The following is a 15,556-nucleotide window of genomic DNA, read 5'->3' on the forward strand; positions in this document are numbered from 1 at the left end:
TAGCATGTATCAGAACTTCATTCCTTGTTATGACTGAATAATATTCCATTGTACGGATAGACCACATTTGTTTAGGCATTCATCAGTTAATGAATATTTGGGATGTTTCTACCTTTTGGAAATTATGGACATTAAAATATTTATTTTAAAAAGTTCTTTTATATAAATTAAGTGTAGTATAAAAATTGACACAAAAACTTTTTTCCCCCAGTTCTAAATTCTCAGCTAAAATTCTTGATATTATGTGGGTAACCCAGTGAACATTTTCATAGATAAATGGATTTTAATGATGGAATACCAAATGTGAATAATACATAAAACTGTCATTTACTCTTGTTAATTATATGGCAATGATGCCAGGGAATTAGTAGCAGTACAGAGCTTCCTTGAACTCATGTGGGAACATGATCTGTCATTTAAGTCTGTGGGATAACTTATTTGGAATTATCTCTAAGCCTTATAACTATAAACTCAGTGATAACACAAGAGCGGTGGTAGGAGTTTTCATGGACTTATTACAGTGTTGCTCTGTATTTGGTAAAAGGCCATTTATTATTAAGATAGTGCCATCTAGAATGTCAATGCATATACTGGTGGTGTGGTGAAGTGGTTGGAGCCTCCACCCCCTGCACCAAGGGTTACATTTTAGATTTGGGTCAAGGGCAATGTATCTGGGTTGCAGAGATCCCTGGCCCCAGGAGGGGTTCATGGGGGAGACAAAAATATCTTCGGGTGAGAATTTAACAAAAAAAAATTGTCAATGCAAAATAGAACTGTGTGTAAAGTCTGTAAGGATATTTCATTGTATTGAGAACTGAAAAGTTTACAATTATTAAAAAAGTTTTACTAAACCCTCATCCCCAGCGACACTATTTTGAGAAAACTAGTTGAAATACATGTTGGATATTCAACTTAAATAAAGAACATTATATTTATTGCATTTTCCCTAGGTGAAAGAATTACTTGATTTTAAAATTCGTAATTCATGAGTGAATCTCAATTTCTCCTGCTGTAAGTGGAGTCTACAGTGTTTATCGTCAGTCTTTACTGAGACCTTAGAAGATGATTAACTTCACTACAACGTTCCCGTTCATCCTCATCTTGTAGAACATTCAATGGTAACATCACACGTCTATTTATTAGTAGGCAGTGGTGGATAATGGTGGAATTGAGAAGTCAAAATTCATCCGTCCATCCATGTCTCCAACTCCGTCGCTGTCATCCCGACATCGGCCGCTAGGGCGGGACGGGAGTCCTGGAACCGCACCGGGTCTTGCGTGGGCCCGAGACGTCGGGATGAATCGGAAACAAAAGAGGAGCCGCAGCCGGTGGGCTGCTCCCCCCCGGTGACGAGGCCTGCGGTTGGTCCCTCACTCCAGAAGGCCAAACGGTGCAGGGCGGTGGCGGCCCTGGCCCGTCCACCCGCGGGCCCGACTCCACAGGCGCCCGCAGCGCCTCCATCTTGGCCTTTGGGGCGGGGAACGGCGTCTGGGTCTTCCGGCTGATTCCAGTTCCCGGGCCCCACGCGGGCTCCCAGAACAGTCTGTCCCTTGCCCAAATGGCGCAGCGCAGCGGGGGATGCACGAGGACACGTTGCCCAGCCCCATAGGCCCGGTTCGAGTGGGTCCCGACAAGATGGAGGACACCGTCTCCTCCCGCAGCCATGACGGGCGGTGGGGCTGCTCCTCACGGGACAAGGCGCGGGTGGACATGCGTCTGCCCCGGAGTGCTCGGGAACGCCTTCGCCCGTTGCCCGACCCTCGTCGGCCCACGGCAGCCCCTGCCCACTCGCCCGCACCGGGCCTCCAGGATCTGGACAGGAGGGCGTTGGGGACATCGAGGCCGAGTCCTTCCCCGGGCAAAAATTCTGGGAAACGCCGCAGCATCATGGGCGCCCGGGCTGGAGCAAGGGCAGGCGGCCCGGCCTCGGGGTCTCGGACTGTCCGACCCAGAGAGTCCCCTCCCTCCCCCAGGGGCCCAGCCCCGGGCGGCTCTGGCAGCAACGAAAGTCGGGCCGCTGACCTGACGGACCGGGTGGGGGCGGGGCGGTGGGCGGGGGCGAAGAGGGAGGAGGGACGCAGCCCAAGCCCGGGCAGGCATTGGGGCGAGGGTATGGAAACGTAGGGGGTGTGGCCCGCTTCTGATGGACAGCCTTTTGTCCCATCCCCTCAAGGGGTTCCTGAAGGAAGGTATATGTAGCCAATGGATGCACCCCAGGCGCCCCGGCCGGCCCTCCCTGCCAGCCAATGGGGGTGCGGAGGGCGGGGCGTACTCGGGCTCAGCCCACCGCCGCCTCCGCCGCCTCCGCCTCCGCCTGCTCACAGCGCTAAACCCGGGACTGGACCGAGCGGAGTTGTGCGCGTCGCCGAAGGGGGTGGGTCGGGGGAGGGGAGGTTCGTTCCGCGGAGCCGTAGCCAGAACCGGGTGAGGCTCGTCCCCGCGGTCTTCGCAGTCCCGGCCCGCGGTCTGTGGGGGTGGCTGGGTGCAGCGCAGCCTCGGGAGGCGTAGGTGGCCGGGGAGGCGGAGATGGGCGAGGGCGGCCTCCGGAGCCTCCCACCAGCCCTGGACTAACCCTGACGGCACGGCCGCCGTCGCCGCTGCGCGTCGGACCCGGGAGGCTGGTCCGGGCTTGCTCATGTCGCGGCACCGTCGCGTGCGGCCCGAGGGCTGCGGGCTCGCATTGCGAGGCCCGGAGGGCCGGGTGAGGACCCCGGGTGGGGGGCGCCCCGCGGGGTCGCCGGGGCGGGGGGGGGGTCGCAGGCATTTTCCTTTTTCTCCGGGGGGCGGCGGGGGAGGGGCGCTTGGTCCTCCTGTTCCCGGGGCTGCGCCGGAGCCTGGGGTCCCCAAGTTTGGGGGCGAGGGTCCGCGCCCGCGCCGGGCCCTGCTCTGCGCTCCCCTCCCCGGCACTACGCGGCCCTGCTCCGCACGTATTGTTTGGCTGGGTCTCTAATGGCGGACGGGGAGGCAGCGCAGCCGGTCGCCGACTGCGGGCGGGCGGGGGGTGGGGGGGGGGAAGGCGAGTCTCGGGCCCAGGGTAAACGCTTGGGGCAAATATGGGAGATTTCATCCCAGTGGCGAAGTGAGCCGCTCCTACCTTGGAGTTGGTGCCCGGAGTGACGGGAGAGACACCGGTGGGCCCATTTGGGAGAAAATATCATACCCTTGCTGGCGTCGAGGCAACATTTGCCCTTCCCCCGCTCCCTTCCCTGGGGCAGGTTGGATGCCCTCCTCTTTCTCCCTCCAGATTTTGCGTTTCACTTGGGTTTTGGGACCAAATTCGTATTTTACGCCGTTTTGCTCCGCTTTACGTACGAGGGATTGTTGGTCTCCAGTTGGGCAGTGATAACAGGAGGACCGAACCACCTTGACCTCTTATTACCTTCTCTGTCTTTTTCTTGTGGGAAGGGTTGGTTGTCCAACCTGGATATTGTTCTTGATACATTTCTCATTTTTTCCTCTTACCCCAGGAGCAGGAATCACCTTCAACCCTGTGTGGCGAATCTTTGACAGAAAGTGAGAAGGAAAACACCCTCATTGTGAGTTCTGTGCCCCCGATTTGCCCCTCTTAGAGGAAGTTTTCAGGTTGTAGGGGTTCAGGCCTGGGACATGTCTGTCCCGTTGTTTTTATGGGGAGGAGCTTTTCCTTGGTGGCAGCTGCCCCTGGGGCAAGCCTGGGTAATGGCTGGGAAGGCCCTGGGAGTGGGCGCTGCAGATGAACCGCTGCAGATACTGCTTCTGCTACTGCAACACAAACCTCAGGTCCTGCAGCTTCGCTGCTCACGTTACCCAGAGGTGGGTTGGTGGGAACGAGGGCATATTTCTTGCGCCCTCTAGAGTTCCACAGTGGGAACTGAAGTTACTTCGTTTTAAGTGGTATGCAAGCAACCATCTTTAACATTTTTTCTACCTTTACAATGGATAATTAATTGAAGGGATTGGAAAAATAGAAAGAACCATTTAACTTTTTGTCAGTTTTAAAACTCAGATTCTTACTCTTTGGGTTCATGAGTTGATAGGTCTCTTTCATGTCTTTGCACAGACATAAGTCTGCTCCTTTAGTACTCTTAGTTCATCAAGTAGTATGCTTATCACACTAGCCCACTGCTCTCTGAGTTCCCCATCTTTTGTGCTCAGAGTCTTCACTTGAGTCATTCCTTTTTTTTTTTTTAAAATAAATGCTTTTAAATTTTAAAAATTAATTTTAGAGAGAGAGAGGAAGAGAGAGAAAGAAGCATCAATTTGTTCCACTTGTTTATGCATTCATTGATTGATTATTGTATATGCCCTGACCAGGGATCAGACCACAACCCTGGGATATTGGGACTTTAACCAACAGAGCTACCTGGCCAGGGCTTCACTTGAGTAATTCTTAAATATGTTAACTGAGAGTTATTGTTTAGTGGTTGTGATTTGTTGGTTTTAAGTCTGTCTGGTAATATTCTAGATAGTAAGATAAACATAACCAGTCAAAACCTCTCTTATTTGAAATTAGTTACAAAATATCAGTGAAGTTAGCACTCTGACACATTGTATCTCTTGAGCCCATTGACAGTTGATACCTGTAACTTGAAGATCTTTTGTAAGAGGTAAGTCATAAGTATAGTAGCTTATACTTAATTACTAAGTCCCAAATGGGTCAAAAGACACTTAATTGATGATGAATATTTGCTGAATACTGATTATGAAGGATGATGTGGGGATGACAGCTTATATTAAGTAGATACAGTTTAGGCACAGTGCAGGACACTCATGTGTTATTTCATTTAATCTTAGCAAGTAGGTTGTGGGATAATTAAAATAGGGATTGAGCCCCTGTTGTATGCCAGCACAATTGTAAGCTAAGTTAAAAAAAAAGTTTATTTAGAAACTTTAAAATTTATGAGTGGGAGTAGCATACTGAATCTCTGTGTACCTATCATTTATATTCTGTAATTTCCACACATGTCCAAACTAATTTTTAACATGTATTAAGTAATTTAATTTTCATGAAAACCCATTGATATAAGTAGTTTGTATTCTTAATTTGTAGAGGAAGAAAATACCAAAATGTCGTTCTTGTTTTGCTTAGTGATTTAGCGCAGAATTAAAAATTATTTTAAAGCATCAGTTAATGGTGTTTTATTGTGCCAGACAATAAGATAAAGAGAACCTGACAATTTTTGATTGACTTTGCTTATATAAGTTATTTATTATACTTACGTTTATTGGGCACTTAATATGAGTTAGGTGCTATTAGATGTACTTAAGAAGTATTTTGACAGTTAAAATACTTTGCATAATTATGACATCTTTCCTTAGTGCATTCTTTTATTATTTATTTTTAATTTTTTTAAAAAAATTGATTTTTAGAGAGAGAGGAAGGGAGAGAGAGAGAAACATTGATTGATTGCCTCCTGCACTCACCCCTACCTGGGATCAAACCCAAAACATGAGTATGTGCCCTGACTGGGAATTGAACCAGTGAGTGAAGCTCAACTAACTGAGCCACTCCAGCCCGGGCTAGTGCATTCTTAATAGTATAAATCATCTTCTCCTCCCACCTGTCCTTTTATACAGTTGGGGGAAGGATACAGGGTGGTCCCTACTTTTCCATGTTCTGCTTATATATTATCTCATGGGCTAGAGTTTTGTATCTCATTTGGTGAGACAGTCCTGTATCAGTCAGATGTCACACAGGTGCTGGCATGGATGTTTCAGATTTTTTTATGGATATGGAGCTTGATATACCGTCTTGTACAAGTCTTTATAGTCTTTTAAAAACCTTTGCCCAAGGATATGTTTTTATTGATTTTAGAGAGAAAGGAAGGGGGGGGAGAGGGAGAGAGAGAGAGAGAGGGACATTGATGTGAGAGAGAAACATCAATTGGTTACCTCCAGTATGTGCCCTGATTGGGGATTGAACCTGCAACCAAGTTTGTGCCCTGACGGGGAATTGAACCTGCAACCTTGGTGTATCAGGACAACACTCCAACCAACTGAGCTACCCAGCCAGTGTCCTAGAATAAATTTTTGTATACCATTGAAAAATAAAATTTAGAGTTAAAAAATGATGTGCATAGGGGTTTGCAAAATCACTTCATTACATCATTAGTTTTGGATTTGTTCTATTCTGTTTTAACTTCATAGCAGTCCACTGAAAATTGGAAGTAATAAAATTTAAGGAAAATTCATAATATTTAATTTGGAAGAGGATGTGACTGTTGAGGATTTTAGTTTTATTAATTTGATCAATGTCCTGTAAGTATTAATGTTTACTATTTTAAGAAATGATTTAAGAGTAAACTTTGGATGTTGGGATAAATAGCTAATGAATATTTAATAGATCTGGTTTTAAAAAAACTTGCATATTTGTTTCATTCCATGTTATCTTGTTTTTGTTTATGCTTCTTGAAGAGTTATCAAATTATGGTTAGAGAACTTCAACTTTTTTTTTTTTTTTTTAATGTAAATACGCTGCCCAGGATCAGGTTTCTCTTCTACAGAGGTTCTAGATTTTTTCCCCTCAATATGGTTCCTAGTGAATTTGAAGTCAGATTTGTTTTTGTGAATTTAAAGTTAAAAAAAAAAATCTAAAACTAATACAATGTTGTATGTCAATTATAACTCAAATAAGCAGTTTAAAATATTTTATCCTTCAATTATTAAATATTTTAGTATGATTCTGATACTAAAAGTTAATGTTAAATTGTAATTTTAAGGTAAATTTACTAGGAATAGAATTGTAGCAATCTCAAATTAAAGAAATTGTGAAAGATCTATAGTAATTCTTGCAGTAAAATCATTTCTTTCTAACCATTTATATTGAGGAGGAAAAATACTTAAATGGCTATTTTAGGTAAAATTGTGATCACATTAGAGGTTTCAGACAGAAGAGAGTTTATAAAATGTGACTAATTCAATGAGACAAATTCAGTTTTGTTTTGTTTTTGCTTTTGTTTTTTTACTTTATAGCAATGCCATGTGTATATTTTACTGTAGTTACCGTACATACCTTGATTTTATTTTTGTAAGAATTTGGAACTGAAATTATGGTTTTCTAACTTAAAACCATTAAAGAACCTTTTCTTGTAATGCTGGAACAGTTTTATAATCAGTTATTTCAAAAAGGCATGTCTTTTGCCTAGGAAGAGTGTTTCTTGGACTATTGAGCTGGACCAAACTAAGAATAGTTCAGGCCACTCAGTCAGGACAGTGTAGAAGTTATTTATTCAACAATTATTTATTCAACATATATTGTATATCATGAAGTCATACAAAATAGATGTTTTCTGTTAACGGTTGGCCAGCAATTTCTTCGGCTCTATGCTTAGACGAGCATTTCATGTAGACTTTGGTTTTTTTTTTTTTTTTTTTTTAAAAATATATCTTTATTGATTTCAGAGAGAGGAAAGGAGAGGGGGAGAGAGAGATAGAAACATCAATGATGAGAGAGTCATTGATTGAGCCCGCAACCCGGGCATGTGCCCTGACCGGGAATCGAACCCTGATCGCCTGGATCCTAGGTCGATGCTCAACCGCTGAGCTACGCCCGGCCGGGCTTTTCATGTAGACTTTGAATGCTACACTTCAGAACTCTAATTTGGAATTTGTAAGTTGTTGGTTAGATCCTGTGATTATCATCTTGATGAATTGTGCTTTCAGTTCAGTTGGATTAAGGAAACGTTAGAGTGGAAGTGAAAATTTAGATTAAATGAAATTTTTATTATATCTATTTGTTTTATATTTATATTTATATTTTTTCTTTGAAGGTTGTCATATTTTAATTATTCTAGTTTATTTTCTTTCTGGCCCTAACATGGTATCAGAATTCTTGTATGTTCATGGTTCTGTGTTTGTTTAGAAGTAATAAAAATTTCGACCTTGTTTTAATTGGTTATATAAAATCATTACTGTAAAGTTAACCTAGTTTTAGCTTTACAGCTATCATTACTGTGAATATTATCTCACTTTCTATGTTTATTTTTGTCTGAGGATATTTTTTCCATTGCTTTTTAGAGAGAGTGGAAAGGGGTGGAGGGGAGAGAGAGACAATGATGTGAGAAAGACACATTGGTTGTCCCCCACACTTGCCCAGACGAGCTGGGGATCTAGCCTGCAACTGAGGTACGTGCCCTTGACTGGAATCGAACCCAGGACCCTTCAGTCCGTATGCCAGTGCTCTAACCACTTAGCAAAACTGGCCCGGGCTGTTTTTATTTTTTAAAAAATTTCTTTTTAAAAATATGTCTTTATTCATTTGAAAGAGAGATAGAAACATCAATGATAAGAAAGTCATTGATCAGCTGCCTTCTCCACGCCCCATACTGGGGATTGAGCCATCAACTCGGGCATGTGCCCTGACCGGGAACCAAACCACAATCTCCTGGATCATAGGTTGAAGCTCAACCTCTGAGCTACACCAGTTGGGCTGTTTTTTTATTTTTTAACTATAATGTTGGGTTTATTATTTTAACGTATTATATTTTCTTTTTTTAATTAAATATTTAAAAAAAATTCTTCACAGTATTACAGATGTGTCCCCCATTATCCTTCCCTTGGCCCCCCTCTACCTAGCCCCTGCTCCACCCCAGGCCTTCATCACACTATTGTCTGAGTCCATGGGCTATGCATATAGGTATATAAGTTCTTTGGTTAATATCTTCCCGACCTCCCCTCCCCCCTTCCCTCTGAGATCTGTCATTCTGCTCTATGCATTCGTGCCTGTGGACCAATTTTGTGTGTCAGTTTATTTTGTTTATTGGCTTTCACATATGTGAGATCATGTGAAAGTTGCCTATCTTTGACTGGCTTATTTTGCGTAGCGTAATAACATCCAGGTTAACCCATGCTGTTGAAAAGGGTAAGAGAGCCTTTTTTTTTTTTTTTTTTAACAGCTGCATAGTATTTCATTGTATAAATGTACCATGGCTTTTTTATCCATTCATCTACTGATGGGCACTTGGGCTCTTTCCAGATCTTAGCTATTGTAAATAATGCTGCTGTGAACATAGGGGTGCATATATTCTTTCTTATTGGTATTTCAGGCTTCTTAGGATATATTCCTAGAAGTGGGATCACTGGGTCAAATGGCAGTCCCACTTTTAATTTTTTGAGGAAACTCCATACTGTTTTCCACAGTGGTTGCACCAGTCTGCATCCCCACCAGCAATGTACTAGGGTTCCCTTTTCTCCATATCTTTGCCAGCACTTGTTGTTTGTTGAATTATTGATGGTAGACATTCTGGCAGGTGTGAGGTGATATCTCATTGTAGTTTTAATTTGCATCTCTCTGATGATTAGTGTCCTTGAGCATTTTTTCATGTCCCTTGGCCATCTGTATGTCCTCTTTGGTGAACGTACAGATTGTTTGTCTTCCTGATAGTGAGTTGTATGAGTTCTTTATATATTTTGGAAATTAACCCCTTATCAGATGTATCATTGGCAAATATGTTCTCCCATACAGTGGGTTCCCTTTTCATTTTGATGAAGATTTCTTTTTCTTTTGCTGTGCAATAGATTTTTAGTTTGATATAGTCCCAATTTTTGTTTGGGACTATAGTTTGTTTTTTAATTTGTTTCTCTTGCCCTAGGAGATGTATTGGTGAAAATTCTGCTATGTGAGATGTCCAAGATTTTGCTACCTATGTTTTCTTCTAGGATTTTTATGGTTTTGCGACTTACATTTAAGTTGGGAAAATTCGACAGGTAATGCAAAAAAATGAAACTAGACCACCAACTTACACCGTACACAAGAATAAACTCAAAATGGATAAAAGACTTAAATGTAAGTCTCGAAACTATTTTTGTCTGTTTTAACATTACATATTCTGTTTTGTTTTGTTTTTAATTATATTTTGTTTAATCCTCACAGGAGGATATTTTTTCCATTGCTTTTTCAGAGAGAGTGGAACTGGCTAGGGCGGGGGAAGAGAGAGACACTGATTGGTTATCTCCCACACATGCCCTGACCCGGGCCTGGGATTGAGCCTGCAACTGAGATATGTACCCTTGGCTGAAATTGAACCCCGGACCTTTCAGCCCACGGGCTGATGCTCTCTAACCACTGTGCAAAACTGGCTAGGGCATAGCTCTTAATCAGATGAGTTTTAACACCTGCCTAGGAAGTCATTTCATTCTGTATCTCCAAATAGTTTTGTGTTGCTCATCAAAGAGAAGCTTCTGTTCAAGTTAGTCTTTGTCTTCCATGACACAAACTCCTTACTTCTATTTTTCCCTGTTCTCCTCATTTGTATATTACATTTTCATCGTTGATTTTCTTGCCCAGACTTTTTTACTCAATCTCCCTTCTAAAAGAAATATCACACAGTATCAGTAATCGCATCCTATGTTCTCAGTCTAATTTTGCTATACTTACTTGCTGTACTTAAATGAGTATATGCCTGCTTTCCTAAGATTGCTTATGAAATAAGGATTAATAATAATATAGGCTATGTGACTGGCCAATAGTAGGTGCTCAGTTAACAGCAGCTACAATTATCTATATGGACCAAACGTGAAGTTGTTACTACCACTGGTAAACTCATTGAATGCTCACTTGATAGTAGAGAGAAGGATTATATCTTTCTCTTGACCAACTTCTGTCTGCTGGCTCCTTTATTAGTCTAAAAGTGGGCTAAAGCGCTATATCCTCTTAATCTCTGCATTTTTTTCAAACTTGCAAACTTCTTCCTTTTCCTACCCTTTTTAAAAGTTCACTGACTTGTCATACCAAAGCTGCTCCTTTTAGGTCACTAGTGACATTTTTGCCAAATCTTTAAGTGCCTCTTTTTTTGTCTTAATTCTGTAACACTCGAAACTTATTATATTCCTTGAAACTCTCTTGACTCCTGGGACTTTGAACTCAACCTGGTCTTATTCTTCTCACCATCTCCTTCACTTCCCCAAATGTTGAGACCTTTGAGTGTCCTTATTTCCTAAGTTTCTCAGCTATCTCCTGTTTTGTACTTTAACCGTAGTCCATTGTGTTAGAATATAGGGAGTTATGTGTATTTACAAGGCACTTGCATCCTATTCTGTACTCCAGTCTACAGACAGATTAATTTTTTTCTAAAGCTCAGCCTGACCTCACTGAATCACTTATTTTGCAAAAACTTCAGGGCCCTGGCTGGTGTGTCTCAGTTTGTTGGGTGTTGTGCTGTACATTGAAAGGTTTCAGGTTTGATTCCCAGTCAGGGCACATGCCTGGATTACGGCTCGATCTCTGGTAGGGGTCGTGCAGGAGGCAGCTGATCAGTGTTTCACTCGCACATTGATGTCTCTCTCTCTTTCTCTCTCTCCGCCCCCCTCTCCCTTCCTCTCTCTCTAAAAATCAATTTTAAAAAAAAACCTTAAAAAACTTGAGTGATTCTTGTTGACGTGTGAAACAAAGTACAAACTAGCCTGGATTTTAAAACGTTTAAAAAGAAGAAATCACCCGGCTGGGCATGGCTCAGCGGTTGAGCGTCGACCTGGGATCCAGACCATCGGGGTTCGAGTCCCGGTCAGGGCACATGCCCGGGTTGTGGGCTCGATCAATGACTCTCTCATCATTGATGTTTCTATCTCTCTCTCTCCCTCTCCTTTCCTCTCTCTGAAATCAATAAAGATATAAAATAAATAAATAAAAAGAAATCAACTAGGAAATCTGTTACATTTTTAGGTAGGTTCTCAGTGTTCAGTTTCAGGGAGAGAATCTGTAAATGAATAAATGTAAACAATAAAGCATAATAGGCAGTATACAGAAATAAATAGGTGTATGCGTATGTGGATAGTTCTGAAGAATATTTTGGTTATTAAAATAAAACATGCTCTTAAAATGTTTAGGTAGTAAAGAAATATGTGATGTGATAAATAAAAGTTGCCTATAATCCATTTCTTTTGATATCAATGTTTACTTTAAAAAATATATTCTTACGATTTTTCCCAGTTATCATACTAATATTTTGCATATAGGCTATTATCAGTAATTGACATTTTTTATGCAAGCCTGATATTCTTTTAATCTCTTCCCTATCCTTATATGTTGTAAAAGTATTCAGCTAATTAATGTTTGTGTTCTATCAGTTAGTGTATTAGAGTAGATCACAAGTTTTAGTTCTATATGATTGAGGGATGATGTGATATAATGAAAGGCATGTGGACTTTAGGGACAAACTCTGGTTTTGCTGCTTGTATGCCAGGTGTATGCTGTAGGAAAGCTACTGGATAACAATGGTTTACTAATCTGCAAAATGGAGTTATATTTTAGATATGTATAGGTACATTTTAAGGTAGTTTTGATGAGCTTGATAAAAAGTATATTTTTATGAATGGTAATTAGTATTGTATTAGATATGGATGAAATTGAGAGACACAAAAGTAGAACTCAACTCATGAAGAGTTGAATAAAGGGGAGAAATAAGAGTTACTGCCTTTGCTTCAGAGCTTTTCATACTAGATAATTTTAAAAAATGAAAATTTCATTGAATTGTAAATGATAGGATTGACTATTTACTTTCTGAAATTTGTCCATTAAGGGAGAAAAAACAGATTTTTTTTTTTGGTGTATATTGCATGTTCTTTTTGTATTCCTTTGATTTTTAAGACCACTATGTGAACATCTGAAGAACATCTCTGGGAAAGAATTCTGATAAAAATTGTCATGAGTTTTGAGATTTACGACCCAGATGAAACATTTTTATTTAGTAATAATTTGTATTGGAGAAATAGTTATTAGTACTTGAAGTTCAGCCTTTTAAAATTTGTGGCCCCATTGACTTTATTGATGCAAATATTGTTGTTTCTTTAGATTAGGTCTTAATCATGGAACTGTTTAACTTACCTAAAGAAGGTTACTATTTTTTTTAAATTCCTCTACTTATTTCATCATCTTTAAATACTAGGGAGAATTTGGTATTAAAAACAGTCATTAAACGAGGTCATAGATTTGCAATACTAAGTATCCTAAAAATAAATGAATGTTTGTTTCCGAATTAACATACATTGTTCAAGGTTTGTTTTGCTCTCCTAGTTTTTAAACTTTGTGTGGAGGAGAAAGTGTGGGTTCCTTTAGCTTCTTTGATTAAGGGTTAAAAAGGGACAAGGTACTAAGATCAGGCCACGTTACTACTTCTAGAGGTTGAATATAGAAGTAATAAAAAATCATGACCAAAGGCAGGGCAAATATACTTTTATTTTTCTTGTTTCATATTTTGAGGAAATTGTCCTAATTTCCTACCTTATAATGGAGATACAGGCTCAAGTGTTAAGTGGTTGTCCTTTAGCATACAGGAGGGGAGGGAGGGATAAAATTCAGTTGGGGGGATGCAGTGGAGGAGTTAGCAGCAATAAGAACATAGGTCTTTGCCCTCATGAAACATACAGTTCAACAGGGGATGCAGATTAGAAGTAAACGTAATTACAAATTGGATGAATGCGGCTGAGGAGGTGTGAGTGATGATGCGAGTTTATAACAAGGGAGATCAAATGTTAGACCAGGGATGGGTTAGTGAGGTGTTTGAGAGGAAGGGATCTTGAGGGAGTGACATTCAGGCTGAGACTAGAAAGAAGTTCAGAAAAGAACATTTTGGGCAAAGAAAGTATGTACAAAGGGCTCCTGAAATCAGGATCTTGGACCCTACCACAAACTAAAAGAAGGCTTCTGCTAAATACAGAAGCTTAATGAGCAGGGTGTGGAAGAGTGGTGCTGAAATGGAGCCTAGCATATAGTCGGGATCACATCAGGCAGGAATCTTACAGGGCATGGGCAGAATCTTACGTTTTTCTCCTAAGTACACTGGAAAGCCATGTGAGAAGTGATTGGGAACCTTAAAAAAAAAAAAGTCCAGCAGATTAGTGATGGTTAATTTCTAGGACTAGAGGGGTGTTAGCATTTAACTAGTGGGCAGTTTCAGCATTTAATTTGGAAGTAGAATAGGTCTTGGGGTTGGATGGCAAGGCTGTGGGTGAAGAGAGTAGAAGAAATTAACAATGAACTCCAGATTTCTATGAATAGAGTAGATACATAACTTCCCAAAGGGCCAAAGACTGAAGAAGGTGTGGGCGGGTACAGAGTTAAAGCAAGTTAAAATAATTTGGAGTAGGCAGGTTGGGGGCTTTGAAACATCTTGATTGATATAAACTAAGGAGTTGAGGGTATTGTATTTAAAATCATGGGAGTGGATGAGATCCCCAAAGAAAGTTAAAATTGTTTGAAAGTACCTTGCAGTTATGAGAAAGAAAAGATTATTTCTTCTTTTTTAAAATTTATCTTTATTGTCGAAAGTATTACAGATAATCTCCCTTTTTCCCCCATTGATCCCCTCCACTCTGCATCCGCCCCCACTCCCTGGCCTTCAACACACTATTGTCTGTGCCCATGGGTTATACATATATGCATATAAATTCTTTGATTGATCTCTCCCCACTCACTCCCCCATCCCCCTTCCCACTGAGATTCATCAGTCTGTTCCATGCTTCTGTGTCTCTGGATCTGTTTTGTTCCTCAGTCTGTTTTGTTTACTAGATTCCACATATGAGGGAGATCATGTAAAACTGAATCAGGAGGAATCAGAAAACCTGAATAGGCTAATAACTCATGAAATCGAAGCAGTAATAAAAAAACTCCCAGCAAACAAAAGCCCTGGTCTGGACAGCTTCACAGGGGAGCTTTCTAATTTAAGTTGTAGGGTTAGATAATTTACTAAAAATTTTTTTCGTTTTTGATGTAGGCCTGTAGTGCTATAAACTTTCCTCTTAGGACTGCTTTTGCTGTGTCTGATAGATTTTGGGTTGTTGTGTGTTCATTTTCATTTGTTTTCAGGAAGTTTAAAAAAAAATCTTTATTGATTTCAGAGAGAGGAAAGGAGAGAGAGAGAGAGAGATAGAAACATCAATGATGAAAGAGTCGTCATTGATCAACTGCCTCCTGCATACACCCAACTGGGGATCGAGCCTGCAACCTGGGCATGTGCCCAGACGGGAATTGAAATGGGGTCTGGATCGTAGGTCGATGCCCAACAGCTGAGCCATGCCTAGCTGGGCTCCAGGAAGCTTTTGATTTCTTTCTTGATCTTATTGGTAACCCATTCATTATTTAATAATGTGCTATTTAGCCTCTATGTGATTGAATGTTTTTGAGTGTTTTTACTGTAGCTGATTTCTAATTTCGTGCCATTGTGATCTGAGATGTTTGATATGATTTCAGTCTTCTTGAACTTGTAGAGACTTGTTTTGTGTCCTAACATGTGGATTATCTTTGAGCATGACCCATGTGCACTTGAGAGGAATGTATATTCTGCAGCTTTGGGGTGAAATGTTCTGTAAATATCAATTAAATCCATCTGATCTAGTGTGCCATTTAGAGTCACTGTTTCTGTGTTGACCTTTTGTCTGAAAGATCTAGCCACTGAAGTGGGGTGTTAAAGTCCATGACTATGACTGTATTGCTTTTAATCTGTCCCTTAAAATCCTTAAGGTTATTATTGATAGGTCTTTATTGCCATTAAAATTTTAAAAAAACCACTTTTAAAAAAATATGTATCTATTGATTCAGAGAGAGGAAGGGAGAGGGAGAAAGTTGAAACATCAATGATGAGAG

The 15,556-nt window shown here is 41.0% G+C and overlaps 1 protein-coding gene across 6 annotated transcripts in view; it reads left to right on the forward strand.

The window, feature by feature from the left end:
* The first annotated feature begins 2,412 nt into the window (after window positions 1–2,412).
* ZMYM2 (zinc finger MYM-type containing 2) overlaps window positions 2,413–15,556 on the forward strand; it is a 124,770-nt gene continuing 111,626 nt past the window's right edge. For 4 of the 6 annotated variants that reach the window (XM_081126696.1, XM_081126699.1, XM_081126700.1 and 1 more), the window contains exon 1: window positions 9,678–9,763. In XM_081126696.1, coding sequence (XP_080982822.1) covers window positions 9,762–9,763 — 2 coding nt within the window. In that variant the 5' untranslated portion in view covers window positions 9,678–9,761. Of the gene's footprint in view, window positions 2,425–2,611; window positions 2,702–3,467; window positions 3,537–9,677; window positions 9,764–15,556 lie in introns of those variants that run through there. The other 2 variants (XM_081126698.1, XM_081126697.1) reach the window with 2 other exon arrangements.

The sequence above is a fragment of the Miniopterus schreibersii genome (assembly GCF_964146895.1).
Source record: "Miniopterus schreibersii genome assembly, chromosome: 2".
NCBI lineage: Eukaryota > Metazoa > Chordata > Mammalia > Chiroptera > Miniopteridae > Miniopterus > Miniopterus schreibersii.